At 34.7% G+C, this 23,915-nt stretch overlaps 1 protein-coding gene and 1 non-coding gene across 7 annotated transcripts in view; both read left to right on the top strand.

Moving 5' to 3' along the window:
- CBLB (Cbl proto-oncogene B) overlaps positions 1-23,915 on the top strand; it is a 212,646-nt gene that overhangs the window by 109,726 nt on the left and 79,005 nt on the right. For all 6 annotated transcript variants that reach the window (XM_028503384.2, XM_036018039.1, XM_036018038.1 and 3 more), the window contains exons 6-9: positions 3,454-3,575; positions 6,940-7,077; positions 10,386-10,473; positions 13,294-13,425. In XM_028503384.2, coding sequence (XP_028359185.1) covers positions 3,454-3,575; positions 6,940-7,077; positions 10,386-10,473; positions 13,294-13,425 — 480 coding nt within the window. The remainder of the gene's footprint in view (positions 1-3,453; positions 3,576-6,939; positions 7,078-10,385; positions 10,474-13,293; positions 13,426-23,915) is intronic.
- LOC114491163 lies at positions 5,306-5,412 on the top strand. Its single transcript, XR_003683978.1, has one exon. It is a non-coding gene; the product is annotated as a U6 spliceosomal RNA (small nuclear RNA).

Below are 23,915 nucleotides of genomic sequence, written 5' to 3'. Positions count from 1 at the left end.
GTATGTGCATATATTTTCTTAAAAGCTGTTTCACTTTAAAATAGCCCAAATTATTTTAATATGCTGTTATGTATATCTTGTTTATTCTCATTGGGATGGGAGAGGAAAACAACCTTTTGAAGCAGAGCTACTGTAAAAAGTTCTAGATAACAAAACCAAACTCTTCTTTGTGGACCAAGGAATGCCTAGTTTCTTTTAAAACACACAATTGCAGAAGGAGCTAAAGAACTCTATTAGCCTCTCTATATTTCTGAGATTATTCACTTCTTTTGGTTTCATTATTCAAATGAGTAATCATACATGTACTTTAAAATGATAAAATTGCCTCTCTGAATAGAAAAGTGAAATAGAATTGTATTAACTTTTACTGATCTTTTGTTTTTTACACAAATGTAAAAATTGAGTAATAGTTTTAAGTCATAATTATATATTCTGTGTGAAAGTGTAGCTTTGTGCACACTGTTACTGCATGAACACACATCCTCCTGCAGCTGCGATATTGGGAGTTAATTGGCAATGAATTCCTCTAGCTCTAAATTGTTAGATATGGGATGTTTAGCAGAGTGGGATCTGAAAGTGGGCAGAGTACTCTCTCGGACTGGGGTCTAACATTGATAACTAACATATGGTTTGAAGAAGGAGTCAGCAGAGGCTAGGAGATGAAAATGCCTAGGACATGAAAGAAGTGAGAAACTGGATACTAGTTACTGGTTACCCTTTCTTCTTCATGTCTTCCCTCATTCTCTTATTTTGCCAAAACTTGAGCAAATGCTGGGGAGTCACTGGAAAGAACTTGCAATGGCTACCTTCCATATTTCTTCCTCTTTAGTCTGCCTTTAATCTTCTTTTCTCCAGGTAGTTCAGAGACCTAGGATTGGCAGGTATTTATGTCCTGGGATGGAAAAACAGGGGTTTTGCTTCTCTCTTCCCTCTCCCTGGGGCTGCTGTTCCCCCTTTTCCTTACTTTTCCCCACAACTAGAGAAGACTGGGTTGTTGAGAAATGGAACAATACATTTGAGGGACAGCAGAATAAGGGATGAGAGATTTGAAAGATATAGATAGCATCAGTGGGATGGTGAGAAAAATAAGAGGAAGAAAGTCACTCACTGTAGCAAGTAAGAAAAAGTATCTAGGCAGACCACCTGAGGCCCCTCTTCCAGCTCAAGTTGTAACTTTGTAAATGGCTATTTTTGAAAATAATAGAATTTGGGAGAATGGAGGGGCTAATCTCCTTAATTTGCTTCCTTAATTTATTATTAGTCATTAAAAATTTCCAAGTAATTTTGTTTTAATGTTTGTGAAAAGATTTTCTTTAATTTCTAAAACAAATTGTAGAAATAATTCTTACTTTCTAAAGCACTCTGTTTTGCCTTCTTTAAACCATTAGTTGGCAAAATATTTAAAAAAGCAACAGTACAACTACCACATGTTTCTGGCTGTGGGTTGCATTCACAAGAAAAACATACACAGACTCTTTCTATTACATAAATATTTTTGCAGTTAGAAGCTGGTCTTCTGGATTATGTACTAAGAATTATGCAGTAGTTGGCTCAAAACTCAGACTTCATTTTTTTCACTTGTATTTTGATCTGTACATTGGCTCTCCATAGTTTAGCATTTTTTAAAAAAATGGCTCTTCCTTTAATTTGTATGGACTTTAATGGAAGTGACCCAAATATTTTATATTTTTTTCATCCTTGCCATTTGTAGATAAGGAAGCAGAACAAATAAAAGAAAACACAACTCAGTGCTTGTAATAGCAGAGTTTTTTTCTGTTTTTTTAAACATATGCTGCTATTCTTCAAAGTGTTGTTCATACAATTTTTAGTCATGCCTTAAAAAATTAAAAATATTTTGTTCAAGTACGTAGACAAGGCTTTCATAATAGTGTTCTATAGAGCTCCTTTTTGCCCAATTAGATATTTCAGCTTGATGGGGAAATGTCTTAATGCCTTAAAGATATTATTTGTCAGAAAAGGTTAAAAAAACTCTTCATTACTTAATCATTCTTGCCCTTGTTATCCTCATCTCAAGGGATATAATATTTGATGAATTCTGCCTTATAAATTTGAAACACTTAACGATAATGAGGAACAAGTGTCAAAACAAACAAAAGCAAAAGCTCTCTACCAGTGTCATTTCTAGGATGACTATTTCTACAACTTTCACTTGGCAACATAAACTACCTTTTTTATTCTTTCATATAGAAGATTTGAATTAATAATCTGGCACATCAGATACAGTATGCTGCCAATTCCCTGGGCGGGAGAAATGTAGCTTCAGCCTTAAAAATACAGCAGAGATGATTCATTTACACCCTCAAGCAAAGTTGTGTGTTAATGATTGCCTTTTTTCTCTTGCCATGGTAACTAACTGGAGGAACAACTAATCACATTAAAGAGAGAATGATACAAACCTTGTGTGAGTGTTTGTATTATTTCTGGGAAAGATTTTTACATAACTCAGTAAATTGTAAACCTCTTCTAATTTCATAATTGTGCAAGGATAAACCAAATGTGAGTACAAGGATGTGTTATACCACAGGAAGAACACTGGAGTAGGAGTCAACGCCGTTAGACAAGTTGCTAATGAGGGGAGCTATTCAACCAGGACCCCTGTGTGATCTCTGGGTTTCTGACACTGTGCATCAGTGCCGGTATCCCTTTGGTGAGGAAGATGAGCTTGTTCCTTGCCCTTGTGTAGCTTATGGTTAATGTGTAAAACAACGTACATTCTCTGATATAATTTCTGGTTCTGTAAAATGAAATGCCCATAGGTACAGTAGCAAACAAAACACATGGGGAGATAAGTAATGTTATCAGAGGTAACAATTTTAAAAGGGAGGTCTGGTAAGGCTTTATCAAGGAAGTGACATTTGGAGAAAGGAATCATGGATATTTAGAGAAAGAATTCAGGTAGAGGATTCAGCAAATGCAAAGGTTGTGTGGTAAGAGAGCACAATTGTGTTCAAGCCAACAGCAAAGAGGCCAGTGTGCCTGGAGTACAGCAGAAAGTGGGGGATATCACAGCAGGTGACATCACAGCAGGCTGGGAAGAGAGGGAATTGGGATCAACCCTGTAAGGTCCTTCTAGGCCACTTATGGGGACTTTTGCTTTTACTCCAAGTTAGAGGGTTTTGAACAGAAGAGTGATGTGATTTAAGTTTTAAAATAATCACAAGTGCTGTGCTGGGTATATTTTTAAGTAAGAAATTATGTGGTTTTTCTTTTTGTACTATGTTTTCTATTCCTAAGAAAAGTTTTCTACTTAATTATATTTTTCCAAAAAGAGAATATGTTTCTGTATGTTTACTATTAGATAATAAAAGTTGACCTAAGCCACTTAAGCTTGTATTCACATTAAAAATATCCAAGAGAATTTCAGTAAGTGTAGTAAATGATGGGTTGGTATGTAATTGATGGTTGATAATATGTGTTATTTATATTTTTTAGCCTTGGAGCTCTATTTTGCGGAATTGGAACTTCTTAGCTGTAACACATCCGGGTTACATGGCCTTTCTCACCTATGACGAAGTGAAAGCACGACTGCAGAAATACAGCACCAAACCGGGCAGGTAAGGCTTTTCGATAGTCCCCTTCTGTGATGTAATAATGACCTAGAGTCCTTTTTGATAACTTTCTAAGTAGATCAGTAAAACCCGTGGGGTGTAGGGATGGCAGTGCTAATAATACCACAACAGGGCTTCTTTAGTGAATCCTTCAAATGATACCTTGTGCTTCCTCTGAAACTTAGTGCTCATAAAATGAAAGAAAATACTGTGTAATTTGATGAACTTAGAGATTTATTAGATCTCAGAGTTCTGATTTTCAAATTGGAGTGGAATATTAGCTTATTGACTATTTTCATGATACCTGTGTTTGTGTATAAAATTGTATCTATCAACAGTTGAATCCCAAAAGCAAATTAAGCAAACAAAAACAGAGACAGAATCATGGATATGGAGAACTTTTTGATGGTTGCCAGGTGGGAGGGGGCATGGGGGAATGGATGAAGAGGTGAGGGAATTAAGAAGTACCAACAGGTAGTTACAGAATAGCCATGGGGATGTAAAGTACAGTGTAGGAAATGGAGTAGCCAAAGAATATATACATGACCCATGGACATGAACAATGGTGTGGGGTAATTGCCTGAGGGAGTGGGAGGTGCTGGATGGAAGGGGGCAAAGAGGGAAAATTGGAACAACTGTAATAGCATAATCAATAAAATAGAATTTAAAAATTGTATGTGTATATTTGAGTATTAGTTCTATGTTTGTTTTTAATTTATTTTTCAAGACATTCAGTTTGGCTCTGTGATAAAACATGAGTACATATAAAGACATATAAATACATAAACATATGTAATCCAGTATTATAATCCAAGCCAATTTTATGTCCTTGAGAACTTCCATTATACCCCATGCTTCTCTACAGCCTCAGAATTTATTTTACTTTCCAGATGATAAACTGAGATTCACAGAGGATTGGTTGGTTCTTTTGACTTTGCCCAAGAAATCACACCTTATTAATGGCAAATCTGGGATCAGAAAATGTCTCATTCCTGGTTAATGCGTTTTCCCCACATCTTAACTGGAAATGCATTAGGTACATACTAGTCATTGGTGCTATGGCAAGTGAAGTGCTGGGTATGGTAGTAATGACAGTGGAGATCCGTCCTCACAGCCTCTCATTTTCAGTGTCCATGAGTGTCCTTATTTTCATATAGGGGTCATTTCATTTTAGGAAGGAATTTGGTTGCTTTTTTTAAGTCTATCTTTTTCTTCTAATATCATTTTTATTGATTTGTAGCGCAAATGGTGCTTGCGTATCTTTTAATAGTCTTTTCAAGTACAGGCTAGTATTGTTGATGCCTTTCTTCTTTGCTATAATGAAGATTTCCCCCTTTTTATATTTAATAATTTGTATGGTATATAAAAAGAAAGCACTGGGTGCAGAAAATGGTCTAACCGATGTTGAAATCTTCTGTTAAGATTAAGGAGAATTGGTTCTCTTTATGACCATGGCAGTTGGTCATGTATTTTGCACGTTTACAGTGGCTTTAATGAGTCATTGTGATTCATCCAAGGATCTCCCAAGCCAGGATTTCCCATATTCTTTACTGTCTAGATTGGCATCAAAGTGTTTTTTTGTTCATGGAGTATGATTTGAAAGATGTGATATGGGTAGAATCCTGCAATCTTACCAATTTAACAGATAAGTTATTTGGGAAATTATGTTTGATTCTCTGAATATAATAAGGAAACTGAGTCCCTTTTATGGTCTCTTGTTTAAAGATCTGGAGATAGTGCTTGCTTCAGCAGCACATATACTAAAATTGGAATGATACGAAGAAGATTACCATGGCCCCTGCACAAGGATGACACGCAAATTCATGAAGCATTACATAAAAAAAAAAAAAGATCTGGAGATGGCCCTGGCTGGTGTGGCTCAGTTAATTTGAGTGCAGGCCTGCAAACTAAAGGGTCACCAGCATATGCCTGGTTTGTGGGCCAAGTCCCCAGTAGAGGGCACTCAAGAGGCAACCATACATTGATGTTTGTTTCCCTTTCTTCCTCCTTTCCCCTCTCCCTAAAAATAAATAGATAAAATCTTTAAAAAATACTGTTTAAGAAAATAAAGATCTGAAGATAGTTAATGACCGTTGGAAGCAAAAGCTGGGTCTCATCACTATTGGAATAGTTTTCTTAATAAAAAGATACTGCTCTTTGGAAAGATGGCTTCCTTTCCTTCCCAACTTGCTTTGTAATGATTTATTCTACTAAGTTTTAGGTAGTTAAAGATGAGACGTTTAGTCTGTGGTAAATTATATAATATGTAAAATATGATAGAAATTAAAAATGTGGTTAGAAAAACTCTTAATGAATAAATCAAGTAAATTTGATAAGCATTTGCTTTATAGAATATATCTGTTTAAGTGGTCCTTTGTCTTGGAAAGTGTTCCAACTCTGGTTTTATGGTAAAGAAAATAGCTGGGCCTTTTCTAAGGACAATTGGGTTCTTCAGGTTGTATTGAATGTGGTATACAACTGACAGTCATCAGTCTGTGTGGAATTTTTTAATATATATATATTTTAAAAATTTTATTTATTTATTTTTAGAGAGAGGGGTTTGGGGGAGAGAAACATCAGTGTGCGGCTGCCTCTCATATGCCTCCAGCTGGGGATGTGGCCAGCCAGCTAGGCATATGCTCTGACTGGGAATCGAACTTGTGACCCTCTGGTTTGCAGACTCATGCTCAATCTACTGAACTACAACAGCCAGGCTGTGTGGGATTTTTTATCTGCCTAAGGATGCTAATAAATGATAGGTTGATATTCTGTTTTCAGGCTGTTTAGGAGAATGTTTATAAACTTTTCTGAGAACTTCTTTTGAAAAGTTCTATAACCAAAGTAAGGTTCTTAGTATTCATAGGTCAGCTTTTTAAAAAATACTTGAAAAAATCATATTTTTAAATAATAATACAAGTTACTAACAACCAAAACTGCATAATTTTTAAATTATGTATAAAATATTGAATTCCACAGTAGAAACTGGATCAATTTCTGTCTAATATGGACAAATTAAAATTTTACTTATTTATTTTATTACCCAAAAATGATTTATGTCATAGCTGTTTCATACCACCAACACTTTTATACAGAGTATTCCCTACTGGTAATGGCAATAAATCACTTGATAGTTTACAACTTAAATTATTTTCTCATATAGCTGTGGAGATATATAAATGAAATAGTCATTGCTTCTGTTATAGATCAATAAATGGAGAAGTACAACAGTGTTAAAATAATTGAAAAGAAATTTATATCAGGAATTCTAAATGATTCTGTTTATTTTTTTGCTTAAAAACTTAACAAATTGTACAGTATTTATGTACATTTTGAGTATGATTCAACATATTTTTTTTTTCATGTTTTACAGCTACATTTTCCGGTTAAGCTGCACCAGATTGGGACAGTGGGCCATTGGCTATGTGACAGGGGATGGCAATATCTTACAGACCATACCTCATAACAAGCCCTTATTTCAAGCCCTGATTGATGGCAGCAGGGAAGGATTGTGAGTATGAGAAATGGGTGTCAGGGCGTATTCACAGATGAGAAAAACACAGGCTGCTCTGTGATGGAGAGAATGGGTAGTGAGGCTGTGACGTGGTTATTTTTTACTTCAAGAGTAGAAGTAGGTGCTCCTTCGTTTTTATTGTTTCTCTCTTAAAATAGTCATTTTAAGGTAACTTAATTATTTGAATTTAACTATATATTCTAGCAAATAAATTCCAAACTGAAATGACAAGGAATTTATATCTTTTATAGGAAAGGAAGTTGCAACTTAAAAGCTGCTTTAAAATAGATGTAAAACTGTACATACATACACACACAGGGGTGGGCAAAGGTAGGTTTATAGTTGTGAGTATGCCGAATAGCTGGTTCTTCTATTATCTACTAATTATTTTATTATTTTCCATATGAATAACTGTAAACCTTCTTTTGCCCACCCATAAAGTGTAGGCAACCTGGTAAGTCCCTTTGTAGTAAACATATCTGTCATTCGTTTAGTCCTATGCCATTCCGTCCTTTGGTTATATTTTCAGTGTCACTTCATTCCTCTGACTTTATGGCCCTTTACCTTGCTGAGCAGCACAGAGACATATGTGATTCAGGTTGCTGCAGCGTGGATTGTGATAGAAACCTAGCAGGAGATCCACCTGAGTCAGCAGAGAGCAAATGATTTACATTTTATCTTCTGAAAATAATTTCAGAAAAAGAAAATAAATAAGTGATGGGATTATGTGAAGAAAAAGAATACATTTTTGAAAGTCTTGAGCTTTCTAGAAATAGTTATATAAGAATTGTATAACAAACTGTGGTACTAAGTGTGTTCTCTCTTTTTCTTTTAATTATCATAAATTTGCTCTTCTCAGTTGTCTATACTTTACCTCTAGTGCAGCAGAGATTCCTGTGTGTACCTTTGATGCACTATGATTGCAGGATTTTTGTTTTTAAGAAAATTTGCTTTGAAGTTTTAATGTATAAGTAGAGGTAGTGAGTGGGCATTCTGTCAGTTGATATAGCCTATTTATATTGTTATGCCTTCCATCTAGTATTTTTCAAAAGTCAATGAAAAATAACAAGTTATGTTTTGTAATCAGCAGTCTAGCCTCTGAATGCCTATGAAAATTAACTTAATATTTACACAAACACATGTACACACACATTTTCAGGGGAGTCAAATTTTTACTTTAGGGATAGATTACATTAAAAATAGATCAGATGGAAATTTTAATATGATTTTAAAATAGATAAGACTTTTAGATGAGATTAAAATAGATATTATATTAATTAGATCATATTTTGTTTTAAGATCAATGAAATTAGGGGAGGGATACATCGATCTAGTCCAGCTGTCCTTAGGGTCAGCCGTTCTAATAGTTAATCCAGTATTGTGTGACACAGGTGATACATTTATTTTGATAACCAGCCAGGATTCTTCCTTTCTTCACTGCCCTTACAAGGGGCTGGCTCATCAGTGCCATCCTGTTTAATGAGGACAATAATCATTGATTTGCCCTTTATACATTAAATAAAAAGAGCCTTTTAACATGTTCTTAACAACCTTATTGTCATAGTTGTAATCTTTTATTTCTGACTTTTTCCTAGAATTTCTACATGTTTTTGAAGTGTGATATCAAAATGTTATATAATTATTTTTTAAATTGTCCACTTTAGTGTATAAAAAGAAAGTTACTAAAACAACTTTTGCTTATCACTCCTCATTTAGTATTTGTAGACTTTTATTTCATCTCCATAATGACACTCTACATTTGTATCACATTCAGATATAGTCAACTTCTTTTCCTAAATCTTAAGAAATTTATCTAACTGATTTGTTTCTTACCATTTGTGAACTGTCTGTTCTCTAAGTTCATTTTCCTCTGTCTTTTTCTGGGTACATTTCAACACTAACATATTTATAGATTCTTCATTTAAGGATAAATAGTCTTTGTTACTTCAGAGAGTAGTTTTAGTATGGTTTACCCTTTAAAATATTCACCATTGTAATAGTATGTTTTTAGATTTCATTTAGGCCATCTAGAACAAAAACATACTGAACAAAATTAACCAATAGTTAATAAACTGACAAAATCCAGCAATAATACTGCCATTTGAAAAAATCTAAAATAGGCCCTGGCTGGTGTGGCTGTGTGGATTGAGCGCTGGAGTGTGAAGCAAAAGGTCTTCAGTTCGATTCCCAGGCAGGGCACATGCCTGGGTTGCAGGCCAAGTCTTTTAGGGGGCGCATTAGAGGCAACCACACATTGATTTTTCTCTCCCTCTCTTTTTACTTCCCTTTCCCTCTTTCTAAAAATGAATAAATAAAATCTTTAAAAAAACTAAAATAGGTAATTACCAACACAATAAACTTTATTTTAGTGAATTTCTTAGTAAAAACAGTTTTAACATAGCAAGATGGCATTACTACTATAACTTTTATTTCTTATTTCAATTCTCTCTAATAATGGAACTTTATAAATCACTGCTTGTAGCTTGATTTGAAGTAAGTGAAACACAGGGTCGTAACACTTTCTAATTTCTTTAAGTGTGTGTATGTGCACATGCGCATATGTGTTGGGTGAGAGGAAGGTGAGATGGAGACAAAGAGGACGGGAGACTAGAGAAATGGAAACACTGTATATATGTTTGAGTGACTTCTCGGGGGAAAAGCCATGGGCTTTAATTCCAGTTTTCTCTCCTTGTGTGGTTAAGCATGATGTGAAATGATGCATTTAAATTAACTGTGCTTTGGATGAAAGATGCAGTACTTGCAAAGATATGTATATTCAAAGTACATTGGAATGGAACATGAGGGACCAGTAAAACAAATGTTTAACTTACCTAACAGACACATAGTAGGCGTATTCATTTGAAAACCATTGCTTAGTGGCCGAGTCCATATTCCTTACGTATTTCTTACATGAAAATGATTTCTAGATTTTAAGTGTTTTAAAAAATAATTACAGGGTCCAGTACAAATACTGCCCCTTTTTAATTACAAAATCATAAGCATGTAATTCTGTAACATAACAATATCACATTCAAGCACACCATATGACATTTTAGGTGAAATGTTCAAATTAAAACTATAAATTATTACACCCATATTATCACTCTACCAACCACACTCAAGAAAGTATTACTTCTGCCAGACCCTGTATTATGGAAATAATGATAGAATAGGTTCTTGATATAAGTTACATAAAAAAGGAAATGTCCAAATGTATGATTGAATATAAAAGAATCTGATTAAATAACTTAATTGCAATTAAAACATCTTTGTTTATAGTAGTAAAGTTTCTGTTTATAATCCAGCTACCTTTATCCTGATGGGAGAAGTTATAATCCTGATTTAACTGGATTATGTGAACCTACACCCCATGATCACATAAAAGTTACACAGGTAAGGACTGTTGGTGCAAATGTGTTTATAATTTGTAAGTATCTATCATACCTCTTACATAAATAAGATTCTCTACTTATGCTAGAACCAAAATCATGTACACATACTTAATGCAATAGATAACCCAAGGAATTCTAAAAGTATTTTAAAGAAAAACACATTACTTTTTCCATTTTTTAAATAAAAATTTCTGCTGTTAATAGTCTTCCTTTCAATATAATTTTGTTATTTATTTGAGGAGATAGCTAAACCCATAGGCAGATAGGTAAATATGGCAGAGCTGTAGTCTTAGGAAACTCCATAGCAGATTAGGATAATTATAGGCACTAGCTTTTAGAGTCGAATGAATAAGTAAAGCCAATTGAAGTTAATAATTATATTCTTATAAGTCCACTGCTGGCAGCCTCATAGATTATGAGTAGGGGTATAACTTGGTAAAGGCTTTCTAGAGAGTGACATTCAGTAATTATCAAAATCTAAATAAAAATATCTTTGACTCTACATTCCATGTATTTGTCAGTTGCATATACACACTGATCTATACACCAGTGTTCACTTTAGCATGTTTCATAAAAATGAAACATTATAAAATACTGAAATATTCTATCATAGGTTAAAAAACATATATTACTCATACTATATTATACCATAAAGTCATTAGTAAGACGTTAGTAGTAACTCTACATTCTCACATGGGCCTCTCTGCATTTTATGTAAAAATGTTCTGTTTAGGAAAAGTTCAGTGACATAACACTTTATTTTGTAAAATTACATTAAGTTCAGCTTAAAGAAATTAACAAATATGAACATAAGAATATATTTTAAAAAATGAAAATTAAGAAACACCAAACTGGTACCAGTGTTTTAACTGAGGAGGCACAAATGTTTGGGGAGCCAGGGAGAGGAGGAAAGGATCTTTTTACATATAATCTAGTTTTAAAATGTCTTATAACATGTATTTTGTGCTTTGTATAATAAATAAGAATCTTATAAGAAACAAATTATATGTTTGAGGGAAGACAATAGATAATTTTTTATTTTGTTTCTGATTCTGCAGGTTTTAGTCCCGGTGGTCTTGATATTATATGAAACATATTTGTTGACATATGTACAGCTTTATGGGAACCTCTTAAAATTTAATATATGATTTCCATTTTTAAATTATGTAGTAATTTTGTATTATATAATATTTAAATATAAAATATTTTACATTTTATAAAATTCCTCTTTATAAAACTATTGTTTAAAAATACATACCCAGGAATATTATTCTCTTAAACGTCTTATGAATATTTGACTAGCTTGCCCCTTATATTGCATTAAATTCTCCATCTAGGTTCTTAGCTTATGGTAATTTTTGTATAATTGTAGATTGGTCAAAACCGATCTGGATTTAAAAAAACTCTTGGATGTCAAACCAACATAAATACTTAGGTATTTTAGGGACTTCAGTGATTTATGATTTATATTGGGTTACTTTAGATTTATCATTTTCTACCCTGATCCATTCTCCCTTTTATTTTTCCTTAATTTTAAAAATAAATTACTTTTGTGGTTACACATACATTTATTATTATGGGCACAACTCACATAGTAATGTATATGTGTATGTATATAAATCTATGCATGTATATATATTTTTTCTCACCAATATTATAAGATTTTTTAGTAGGTTAGGCATTAAATATTGTTATTTACTTAGTACCAAGTACACAGGCGCTTTCTAGATTAGAACATCATCTTATTTAAACAAATTTTATTTCTGTAATATTTGTATCTCTATTAAATAACATTTTTGTTTTTTCTTTACATTCATCAATATATTTATATCTCTTTCATAAGAGTTCTTTTCAATATTTGAACACTGAAGATTTTACTGTGCCAAAATGTTCTAAACTAGTAAATCAAGAGAGTTTTTATAAAACAATTTTTGGTTGTTGAAGTGATTAAGATTAGGAAAAGATCATGCAATTTAGGATTAGAGATTTACTATAGATTTGAAAAAAATTTAAACCAATTGACCCTCAAGTATTTTTTTTTAAGTTCAGTATATCTTGTATGTTTTGGAAATGACATGACGATAAATGTGGGCCTCCGCACCTGACATGAAGGAAGGGCTTCTTAAATGCTGCTTTTCTTCTATTCTGGGATTTCTGTAGATATCTAAGAAATATAGTTTAATGCAGCCAGAATCACGTATATTCATATATATCTGTGTTTTGACAATAAAATTAGGTGAGTATGTGGCATTTACAAAGAAAATGAAGTTAGCCCTGGCTGGTGTAGCTCAGTGGATTGAGTGCGGGCTGCGAACCAAAGTGTCGCAGGTTCGATTCCCAGCCAGGATACATGCTTGGGTTCCAGGCCATAACCCCCAGCAACCACACATTGATGTTTCTCTCTCGTGTGCGCCCTCCCTCCCTCCCTCCCTTCCCTCTCTAAAAGTGAATAAATAAAAAAAAAAATCTTAAGAAAATGAAGTTAATTATATTGATTTTTAAAACCGTTAAGTATTGTCTTTTGAATCACTGTGACTGTCTAAGCAAGTCCCTTCCTAAAGGAATACTACAAAATATTAAATATTTCAAAGATGTATAAAATAACATATATAATTCTTAATGGAACCTCAAATATTTTTGAAAATTATTTTGTAAACCAAACAATTATTACCAATTTATAACATGTCTCAAATGGCACCGTGACCCTGACATGATCAAGTGTGAGGATGTGCTGTGAGTCATTGTATTTGAGAAAATTCAACATTAACTGCTCAGGCAACAGACACATTAACATTGCTTTTTTCCTCTTCCCAAATTCCAGGAACAATATGAATTATATTGTGAAATGGGCTCCACTTTTCAGCTCTGTAAAATTTGCGCTGAGAACGACAAAGACGTCAAGATTGAGCCATGTGGCCATCTGATGTGCACCTCATGTCTGACAGCATGGCAGGTACAGTCAAGGGTTAATCAGCCACGCCAATGTCTCTCTCATATTTCCTGTCAACATTTATCTTTTCAGTTCTCTTCACCCAATGATTCAGGAAATAATACTGATATGTGCTTTGTTTGAATAGTTGTTAACAAAAACTCATGTTTGAGTTTCTTTTAGTTATATAATTTGATTTTTTGTTGAATTAAAAGTTTTATTTTTTATTTTTATTTTATATCCATCACCATTTATTCCCCGTATACCCTCTTCCACCTGCCCCACTCGCCTTCCCCCACAGTCACCACACTGTTGTCCCTGCCCCAGTCCTTTCTTTTCCTTTTTGTTCAGTCCCTCCACCTGCACCCCACCACACCCCAGAGCTGTCAGCCCTCTTTCTATGTGTCTGTCTCTGTTTTGCCTGTTAGTTTATAATTTGATTTTTTGCTGCGCTTTATATTTTGTTTCTTTTCCATCTACAACTTTATATTAGTCATAAGTAGTTCTACTTCTATAAAAGTATTTGTTTCAGAAAGTCACTTATCCAAGTTACCAGTTAACTATATTTACACAATTTACTGCAGATCAGATTCTACTTACCATAGGTCAGATTGTGAAGCAGAGTAAACCCCAGTAGATAAATAATATGTTAGTGTGTCAGCCACCTCTCTTCCCCTGAGGAGGTGCAGCTCCCATCTCACACACGTCTGTGGGCACTCCGTAAGGCTAGAATGGGAGAATTACGCAGGAAATGTCTCCCAAATGTTTATGGTTCCCACAGAAACCAGCAGTAAATTTTTCAATTTGCAGAAGCAGAATCAAAGATAAACTGCCTTCCCCTCTCTAGGCAAATGTTCAGTAAATGTAAACTGGTTTGATATTTTTAATAAGATCTAGAGAATAAGTGGTTTCCCCAAGGGCTTTCTTGTATTTCTTTAACTGTAATAACAGGTGAGATTTAAAAATAGATCTTTGGACAGAATTTCTAATTTTGAGTGGGTGGAGGATTCCCAAAATATTTTGATCAAACCATTTTTAACTGCTGTTTAACACAGCCAATATTGAAGTGAATATTGTTGATGGGGTTTAGAAAACAAATAGTTAAATTTCAATCCTTTTTAAAAAATTGCAGCTGAGTATATAATCAACATCCCCACCCTGGTCCTGAGCCCTCTCAGCCCTTGGTGGTCTCTCCAGCGCAGACCTCTGCCTGGCCTGAGGAAGGGCAGCCCTAGAGCGTCTGTCAGGGAGGGGAATGCAGACTAGAGGAGTGTTGATGCCGGCTGAGCTCATTACTCAGGAATGAAATATAATGATTTTCACCTGTTCACAATCTTATGCAAAGGGACCTCTTCATCTTTTGGGGATATTTAAAAAATGGGTGAAAAAAAGAGGAAGAACTAGGAAATGAATTACAATTGAGCTAAGTTTTCAAAGCTATCCCTGAACTCCTGATACCCCTGTTTACTCAGTTAAAATCGTTCAACATCCCTATACTTCTCTCTTTCAATACACCTTGGAGTTATATTTTACTTCAGTTTTTCCTTGATATCCTTGCCCTAATTTCCCTTTATTCTTTCCTGATGTTGGTGGAGCATAGGAGAAATTGGAGGAAGGGGGATGTTTTTAGTATGTCATCAGAAAGTTCACTCTCATTTTCTGGGCACTTGATTGCTATTTAAGTGTTAGCAATAATAGTTTGCAGACTTAGAAATGTTGTTTTTATAAATGACTTTCAATAAATTTAGCTAAGCTGGTAGAAGGCAAAACTGTTTGCAAGTGCGTTTCCAATGCTGCGCTGACTGGGATGGGACTACTTTAGGATGCTGTGCTTTACTGCGTACCTGTTGAGTATTTCAGTGTAAGTATTAAACTGACAGAGGTTAATCATGCATGTCACTCCTTTGGATTGACTTATGCCTTCAGTGTGGTAGTATGGTTCTCACAGGTACAAATAGTAAAAATGTGCATTCCTCCCTGAAGAAAACTAGAATTTGAGGCTGGTACAAACTCCCAGTACTCTCTGCCTCCCTGGATGACCTGTGCATTTCAGCCTCCTCTCTTGCAGCCCTGCCTAGGGGCACAGAGAAACACACATATTGTGGGACTTGGCATCTTTAACTTGATACTTAACTTGTGTTTGGAAGTTAAGTGGATTGAAAAAGTCAGAAGCTCCCATTAGTTTGGCAGACACCTTTGATTAATAAGATTATTGTTTAAGATTATTGTACAAAAGTGTTTACCTGTGGCCTAGTATGAATAAAAGAGCACAACTGGGCATAACCCCCCCCCCCCAAATTTTTTTATTTTACTTTCTGTATACTTCCTGAAAGATACACCTTTTAAAATTTCAGGGTCAATGCTATATACAGTTTATTAAAGTTTGTGAACTATTTGCAATAGGAATGTTATATGCAAAAGACATGGGAATTTCCCAGTTGTCACTGGTGTTTTTATTATTCTTTGTGCTTTACATTGTTGCAGCTTTTCTGTATGTGCGTTCTCCAAGTGGTGCAGTTTCTCTTGATCGTAGCTGATCAATTCCTTGATTCACTTTATGCTTTTCAAATTGATCACATGGCCTTCTATGAAGATATGTCCAATCATAGTTGTATATTGTTAACACTTGCTATTTCTGTTTTACTCTGAAGTACCTCTCATTTCTCAGTTTTATTTTTAGAAATTGGGGAAGTGCATAAATTGCCAAGCACTGAAAACAATCTGAATAGAATTTTAGGAGAAGCCATATAAGAAAGCAGTAATGGAATAGTAGTTTGTTAAGTAAAGTAGTAACAAAAGATGACAAATTTATAAGTACTCAGAGGTTGAAATAATAATCAAAAGAAATCACACTCATGGCACCAGTGATTAAAGTTATTAACATCTTAATCTGATCATAGAATTTTTCATATAGAGTAATGAAAAATATGCTAAGGAATTATTTCAGCATTATTTTTAATTCTTCCCACATAAGACAATTCATTATTAATAAGTAGTTTTCTTATATATGTTCCTGTAAGCTCTTCATTGTATTTGTATTGTAAACATTTGTATATTTACCTTTTTCTCCTCTAAAGTGTGCATTGCTTTACCTGTTTTAGAATTCCTGTCACTGAGCAAGCATGCTACCTACCTACACATTAGTAATTATGACTGAATGCTATAGATTATGTAAATGGAAGAAAAGAAGAGGACTAAGATTACATTAAAGGACATGGATACTGTAGATCAGTTGCACAAAGCCCTTATAATGTTTTAGTTCTGTCCATTTCTCTTCTGAGAAGATTCTGTGATCTAACATAGAACTTTTCTCATGCTCAAAATCTGAGAATGAATCCTAAGAATTTTAACCATCAGATCAATTTTTTCCATTTGGTAGTTGGGTGATTCCCTTCAACTTTTCACAGTTTGATTTCTTCCACTTATTTTTGAGCCCATGTTATTTTACTTTTATTGTCTGCAATATGCAGAGGCAATAACACTGAGTTTCTTTCTTTTTAAAAGATTTTATTTATTTTTAGAAAGGCGGGAAAGGACAGAGAAAGAGAGGGAGAGAAACATTAGTGTATGAGAGAAACAATGATCAATTACTTCTTACTTGCACCCCAGTTGGGGACCAGGCATGCAACCCAGGCATGTGCTCTGACCAACCCACAACCTTTCTCTTTGTGGGACAATGCTCAACCAACTGAGACATGTTGGTCAGGGCAAGACTGAGTTTCTTTTTAGTGCTTTTTTACAGCAAGAAACATGGCATCATGATCCCTTATTCAAGTTTTCTCTACCCTGAAGAAGGCTGTTCTTAGGCCACGATTTGAAAGAATTCCAAAGTGATATTCCATACATAGTCTCTGTTATCTCAATGGGATCTTAGTTGTCAAAGGAAGCTTCAACTTTTGAACATTTCTGCTTTTAGGTGATCTGAATGTTTCTACATTTGCATATAGATTTGACACCATGGTGCTTCCTGCTAACCAGCAGAACTGTTTTGGTAGCTTTCATATTGCTGTATGAACCAGCAGTGTTTAAAAATGTGATCATAAATGCCCCCATTACTGAATAAAAATAAAAGTCTTATATAGTTGATACAGGTGACTGACATTACATATTCTAAAATCTTTACATTGTAGCCTTAATTGATGGTGAATAAGAGAAAAAAATTATTGAACATCTTCATAGTTCTGCAATATACTGTCAAACATTATATCTAAACCTATAGATATAATGGGAAATATATGAGTATTAAGTATGTGGATATGAGTGCATGTAGTTAAAATGTCTTTTTTGCAACTTTCTCCATATTTAAAGTGGTACAGGTTTACAGTCCATATTTTTTGACTTTAAAACCAAGTGTTTTTGTTTTATATGCATATTTGTTTTTTTCTTTGGAGAAAAAGTGAAGTTTTTAAACTTAATTATGCACAAGAATAATTTATTTTGCTTTTCCTAACTGGTTTGGTAGAAACAGACAGGGATTTGTTTCATCTGTCATTCTCCACTATTTCAAATCCATTCATTCATTTACTAATTTATTTACTTAGGAAACATTCCTTAAACAGCTGCTATGCCTTGAGTTCTGTCCATCTCTGAGCTAAGAACACTAAGAAACAGCCCCTACCCTTAAGAAGTTAAAATTAAATCTGTAAGTTTTATATAAAGGAGCATGGTATTAATAATTGATTAAAATGAACATCCTGTTATCTTTCAAAGTTAATTATGGATAAGATGTATTTTTTGTTACTGTCTCTTACTTTGGTTGAGCATGCTGATAGGGAAAGGATTTTAAAGACTATACATCTGCCAAGAAGCTTTTATAAATCAGTCAGAGTACAATCGGAAATATTAAACCCTGACCATAAAATATTATGCCTGTGCGAACATCTAGCAAGTTGTTCTTCGCCAACTTTTCCTTCTAGTTGATGCCCTACTTTGTTTTAATTGAAATTCATTGGAGACTTAAATTTTAGGTAATTAACAGAAACCCTAAGAAATGCACAGTAGTGTAGTGTCAGTTGTTACAGGCTGCAAGCAGTTACTCTTTAATTGCTGTCATAATGGTCCATTAGTCATGCCTCTGAAGAAGTGTCAGATACTTTTTTCTCCTTCTGAAACATTTGTTATTTAATAAATTGAATAAGCACGCCAGAGTTTGCAAAGAATACTAAATAAGTTGAATCGTCACTTCTCTAGAGGCATTCTTTGAAACAGGATCATGCTGGGTGTGGTGTTTCTGTTCTAACTTTGGCAATAAAACTTGGAGGGCTTCTTTCACTTCCACACTATTCCATGGATATTAACAAAATATGTTTTCTTCATCTTGAATTCCTCCATATCTTCCTTTTTTATAGTAGCATATTATGCATCTATGATATTGCACAGTTACCACATAAAGTGTAAAGTAAAGAATTGTTTCCATTCTATGTTCCCCCCCTCCCAGGAATTTAGAAAATAGCTTTCTGAGCTAATGATTGGCACAAACTCAAAACCATGTTCCTCAAATATATCTTTCAAAATAAAAATGGAAACACATGTATGACATTTGCAGCCTTGTTTTGGATTACTACTAAGGATTTCAGTTAATAAAAGTACAATTATTTTTTTTCCTGTGATTATTTCTTTTGCATACTTTTTCAAAATAATTTAAAAGAAAGAGGAGTGTTCAAAATAATATTCACAAAAAAATCAATAGATGAAAATCAGTAAGCTCTGATTTTACTATGACATGTGATTAAAGAGATTTATGGATGCCCTATATTTAGTGAGTATTGTCAGAGAAAAAAAAAAAAACGTGTAGTTCTCTAAGTCAGGTGAGAAGCCAGTACCATCACATTTAAGGCACTAAGAAATAATCTTTTACTGCTTCTTCCTTCAAAAGCAACCAATTTCTAGCCTCAGTGAAATTTTGTAACTGTAGTACTATAAATATTTGCCTTTAAGAATGTTACAGATTGGTATTTATGTCTTTGATTACATGTTGTATCTTTGTGTATGGTAAAAGGTCGGAGCTCCTCTTTCACTTTGGGAGTAATGCAGGAAGGGGCTACTTGAGCTGTACAAAACTGTTGTTATAATGATGTGATGAACTAAAGTTGTTAATTCTACAGATGACAGGAATGAAAAGGGTGAGATAGATATGAAAAAGTAAAATCTGGTAGATGACATGTTTGTCTCTGAATCTAGTGACTACATTAACTAGATGCTCACTGCAGATACTGACACTTCGGAAACATTTTCAGTTGGCTCTAACAAGAGCCTTTAATAGGTGTGGTGAAAGTTGGCTCCATTAAATAAAATGTCTTCAGGATGGAAGCTTTCATAAACCTTATGCATTAAAGCTTTAAAATGGATTTTAGAAACAAATATTGAAAAGAAAAGCTATTATTATGTTAAAAATACCACAAGGAATAGTGTAATTAGAAGGACAAATTTTGCATCTTCATATTAAAAGTTGAGACTTTTCAGTTAAAGCAAATAGAATATTTATTGATTATAGTAGCTTCTTTAATTGAAACTTGCAGTTTGTACAAAATAATTTAAATTTTTGTTGTGTAATATAGTGATAGTACAGTGATGAAAGGTTATAATCTTAAAACAGACTTCTAGGGTGTGATTTCTTATTCGGTCTTGTTTAGCTGTGTGACCTCCCTCAAATTATGTAAACTTTCAATTTTTCTTTCAATAAACTTTCAATTAAAACTTTCAATTTTGGTAAAATATGAATAATACCTGTACCTATCCCATAGGATTACATGGGTTAATGTATGGCTAATGCTTACAAAAGTGCCTGGAATTTTAGTTATTACTGTTCCTAATATAGTAACTGATAGTATCACTTTAGGAAGATATCTCATATTTCTGATTATTTTAAATTTATATTCACTGACAATTGTGCAGTGTTTAAACTCATTTCATTATAAGATGGAATTCTTATGGATATACAGATTTTCTTTTCAGATGCTAAGATATGTTTTCTTGCTTATCTTGCTATATTTGTTCTTGAGAATATTTTTATAGTAGTTATACCACCTGGAATTTACATAGCACTTTGGAAAGCTTTTTCTCCCCCTCACAGGCAATTTTATTTCTACATGCTGTGCAGCTGTGAGCAAACCATTTCTCTTAACCTATTCCTTCATCTTTTTAAAAAATCTATTTTATTGATTATGCTACTACAGTTGTCCCATTTCCCTCCCCTTTTCTCCCCTCTACCCTGCGCACCCCCTCCCACCCTCATTCCCCTCTTTAGTTCATGTCCATGTGTCACATATATAAGTTCTTTGCCTTCTGCATTTCCTATACTATTCTTACCCTCCCCCTGTCTGTCTTCTACTATCTATGCTACTTATTCTGTATACCTTTTCCCCCTGTCTCCCCACCCACTCTCCCGCCGATAACCCTCCATGTGATCTCCAATTCTGTGATTCTGTTCCTGTTCTAGTTGTTTTCTTAGTTTGTTTTTGTTTTAGGTTTGGTTGTTAATAACTGTGAGTGTGTTGTCATTTTAAAGTTTATATTTTTGATCTTCCTTTTTTTAGATAAGTCCCTTTAACATTTTATATAATAAGGGCTTGGTGATGATGAATTCCTTTAACTTGACCTTATCTGAGAAGCACTTTATCCGCCCCTCCATTCTAAATGAAAGCTTTGCTGGATAGACCAATCTTGGATGTAGGTCCTTGCCTTTCATGACTTGGAATACTTCTTTGCAGCCCCTTTTTGCCTGTAAGATTTCTTCTGGGAAATCAGCTGACAGTCGTATGGGCACTCCTTTGTAGGTAACTTTCTCCTTTTCCCAACACTTTTAAGATTCTCTCCTTATCTTTAATCTTGCTAATGTAATTATGATGTGCCTTGGTGTGTTCCTCCTTGAGTCCAACTTCTTTGGGACTCTCTGAGCTTCCTGGACTTCCTAGAAATCTATTTCCTTTGCCAGATTGGGGAAGGAAGTTCTCCTTCATTATTTGTTCAAATAAGTTTTCAATTTCTTGCTCTTCCTCTTCTCCTTTTGGTACCCCTATGATTTAGATGTTGGAATGTCTAAAGATGTCTTGGAGCTTCCTAAGCCTCTCCTCATTTTTTTGAATTCTTGTTTCTTCATTCTGTTCTGGTTGGATGTTTATTTCTTCCTTCTGGTCCACACCGTTGATTTGAGTCCCGGTTTCCTTCCTGTCACTGTTGGTTCCCTGTAGATTTTTTTTTTTTTATTTCACATAGTTCGACCTTCATTGCTGCCTGGGTCTTTTTTATGCTGTTCAATTACCCAGTGAGTTCCTGGAACATCCTGATTACCAGTGTTTTGAACTGTGCATCTGATAGGTTGGCTCTGTGTTCGTCATTGCTTATTTGTATTTTTTTCTGGAGCTTTGATCTGTTCTTTCTCTTTTTTTTTTTAAGATTTTATTTATTTATTTTTAGAGAGGGAAGGGAGGGGGAGAGAATGAGAGAGAGAGAGAGAGAGAGAGAGAGAGAGAGAGACATCAATGTGCGGTTGCTGGGGTCCATGGCCTGCAACCCAGGCATGTGCCCTGACTGGGAATCGAACCTGTGACACTTTGGCTCGCAGCCCGCGCTCAGTCCACTGAGCTACGCCAACCAGGGCTAATCTGTTCTTTCATTTGGGCTATTTTTTTTTCTCTTGGTGTGCCTGTTATGTAGTAAGGAGTGGATCCTTAGGTATTCACCATATTGGGGCAACCCACATCGTTGCATTGTGATGCTGTATGGGGGGGAGAGTTCTGAAAGAACAATGCTGCTTGCTCTGCTCTCTGCCAGTTTCTGGTCATTTTCCCCGCTTCCCATAAGCAAGCTGGGCCCTTCTGGTGCTGACTCCTGGGTGGGTGGGTTTGTATACATTCTAGGACCCTGTGAATCTCTCCAATGAACTCTCCTGTGAGGCTGGGAGTTTCTCTCCCTGCCGCCTCAACTCCCACAGGTGTTTTCAGTCAGAGTTTTAAGGCTTTATTTCCCTCACACTGGCACCCTGGGTTGTGTGGTCTGTCATGTCCCCTAGTTGTTCCTCCTAGTTTATCTGCACATGAATGTGGGACTGCCTGGTCTGCCAGCTGCTACCCTGGTCCTCCAGCCACTTCCTTGGATGCCCGTCTCCACCCCTCCTACTGATCTGGATGAATGTTTCTTCTTTAACTCCTTGGTTGTCAGACTTCCATACAGTTTGATTTTCTGTCATTTCTGGTTGTTTTTTGTTTTTAAATTTGTTGTTGTCCTTCTTTTGGTTGTGCAAGGAGGCACAGTGTGTCTACCTATACCTCCATCTTGGCCAGAAGTCTCTGGAAAGCTTTGACTGAATTTGTCTTGCTTTATGTTTAACATGCCTTTTGAAACTTACATTCTCTCAGACCCTGCAAATAAGATGAAATAGCTTATTCAGTGTCACAGCTGGTGGGTGTAATATTCCAGCCCAGTTGTCCTGATTCAGAATGTCCGTGCTCCTTTTCTGGTACACTGTTTTCATGGGTCTCCCAGATTAAAACTAGAAGCTCTAAGTCTAGATTCACCAGTCTTTTTCCTTCCCCATCATAAAAGCACCAAAACCAAAGATCTCTCCCACACTGGGTTATTTGATCTAAGGTTACTATTAATGATCCTCATTCATTCTTTCATTTATTCTCTTTACAAAATGTTACTTAGTTTCTGTGGGAATTATTACGCTCTGAGAATGCTTTTTATGGACCCAATTTACTCTCAGTGTATGTATGTATCTATGTACATGCCTATTTATTTATTTATTTCTAATGGTTCCAGTTTTAGAAAAAAGATTTATGGTAACTTTAAATCTGCATGAAATATAGCAAGGTAAGGTAAATTAGATGGATAAGGAAAACATCTGCACAATAGAGATATAAAATGCACTCTACAGTGATACTCTTGAAGTCCTGTGTATCCCCTCAGGCCCTCTGTGTATATTGTATATGTGTGAAGGCATGAAGTATTTGACCATAAATTGGAGTTTGTCCTCAAATAATCATCCTGAAAGCAAATACATTTTTTGGAATTTTTTTCTAATTTTCTGTCACAGTTGATTTGTTCTCAAGTTACCTAAATGTAATATTTAATACCATTAACTTACATGGTGATTTTCAACCTTTTTTTTAATCTCATGACACACAAACTAAGTACTAAAGTTTTTCAGCACACCTCTTGCGGCACCCCTGTGTACCATGGCACACTAGTTGAAAATTGCTGAATTATAGTATTGAGGGCTGGCGTAAGTCTGAATTATTTTATTATGAACATATTACATAGTTAAGTTTCAGATAAGCATAGTACCTACTAATAACTTCTGTATCTTTAGTTTTGGGAGTATTTCTTATTTGAGGAAGTGAAATCTACTTATTCAGTTAGAATGGTGGAGTCCCAAGTACTTCCTCTTAGCATTCTCAGAATGTTAATATGTTGGAGACTAGAAAAGGAGATATTTATTGGTCTTTCTTTTTCATTAACATATGCTTCTTGATTTTGCATTAAATATATGTTGACAGAAACATTATTTTAAT

This window comes from Phyllostomus discolor, chromosome 2 (genome assembly GCF_004126475.2).
Source record: "Phyllostomus discolor isolate MPI-MPIP mPhyDis1 chromosome 2, mPhyDis1.pri.v3, whole genome shotgun sequence".
In the NCBI taxonomy this organism is placed as follows: domain Eukaryota; kingdom Metazoa; phylum Chordata; class Mammalia; order Chiroptera; family Phyllostomidae; genus Phyllostomus; species Phyllostomus discolor.
The sequence above is the reverse complement of the archived record's forward strand: the minus strand, read 5'-3'. Positions and strand labels throughout refer to the sequence as shown.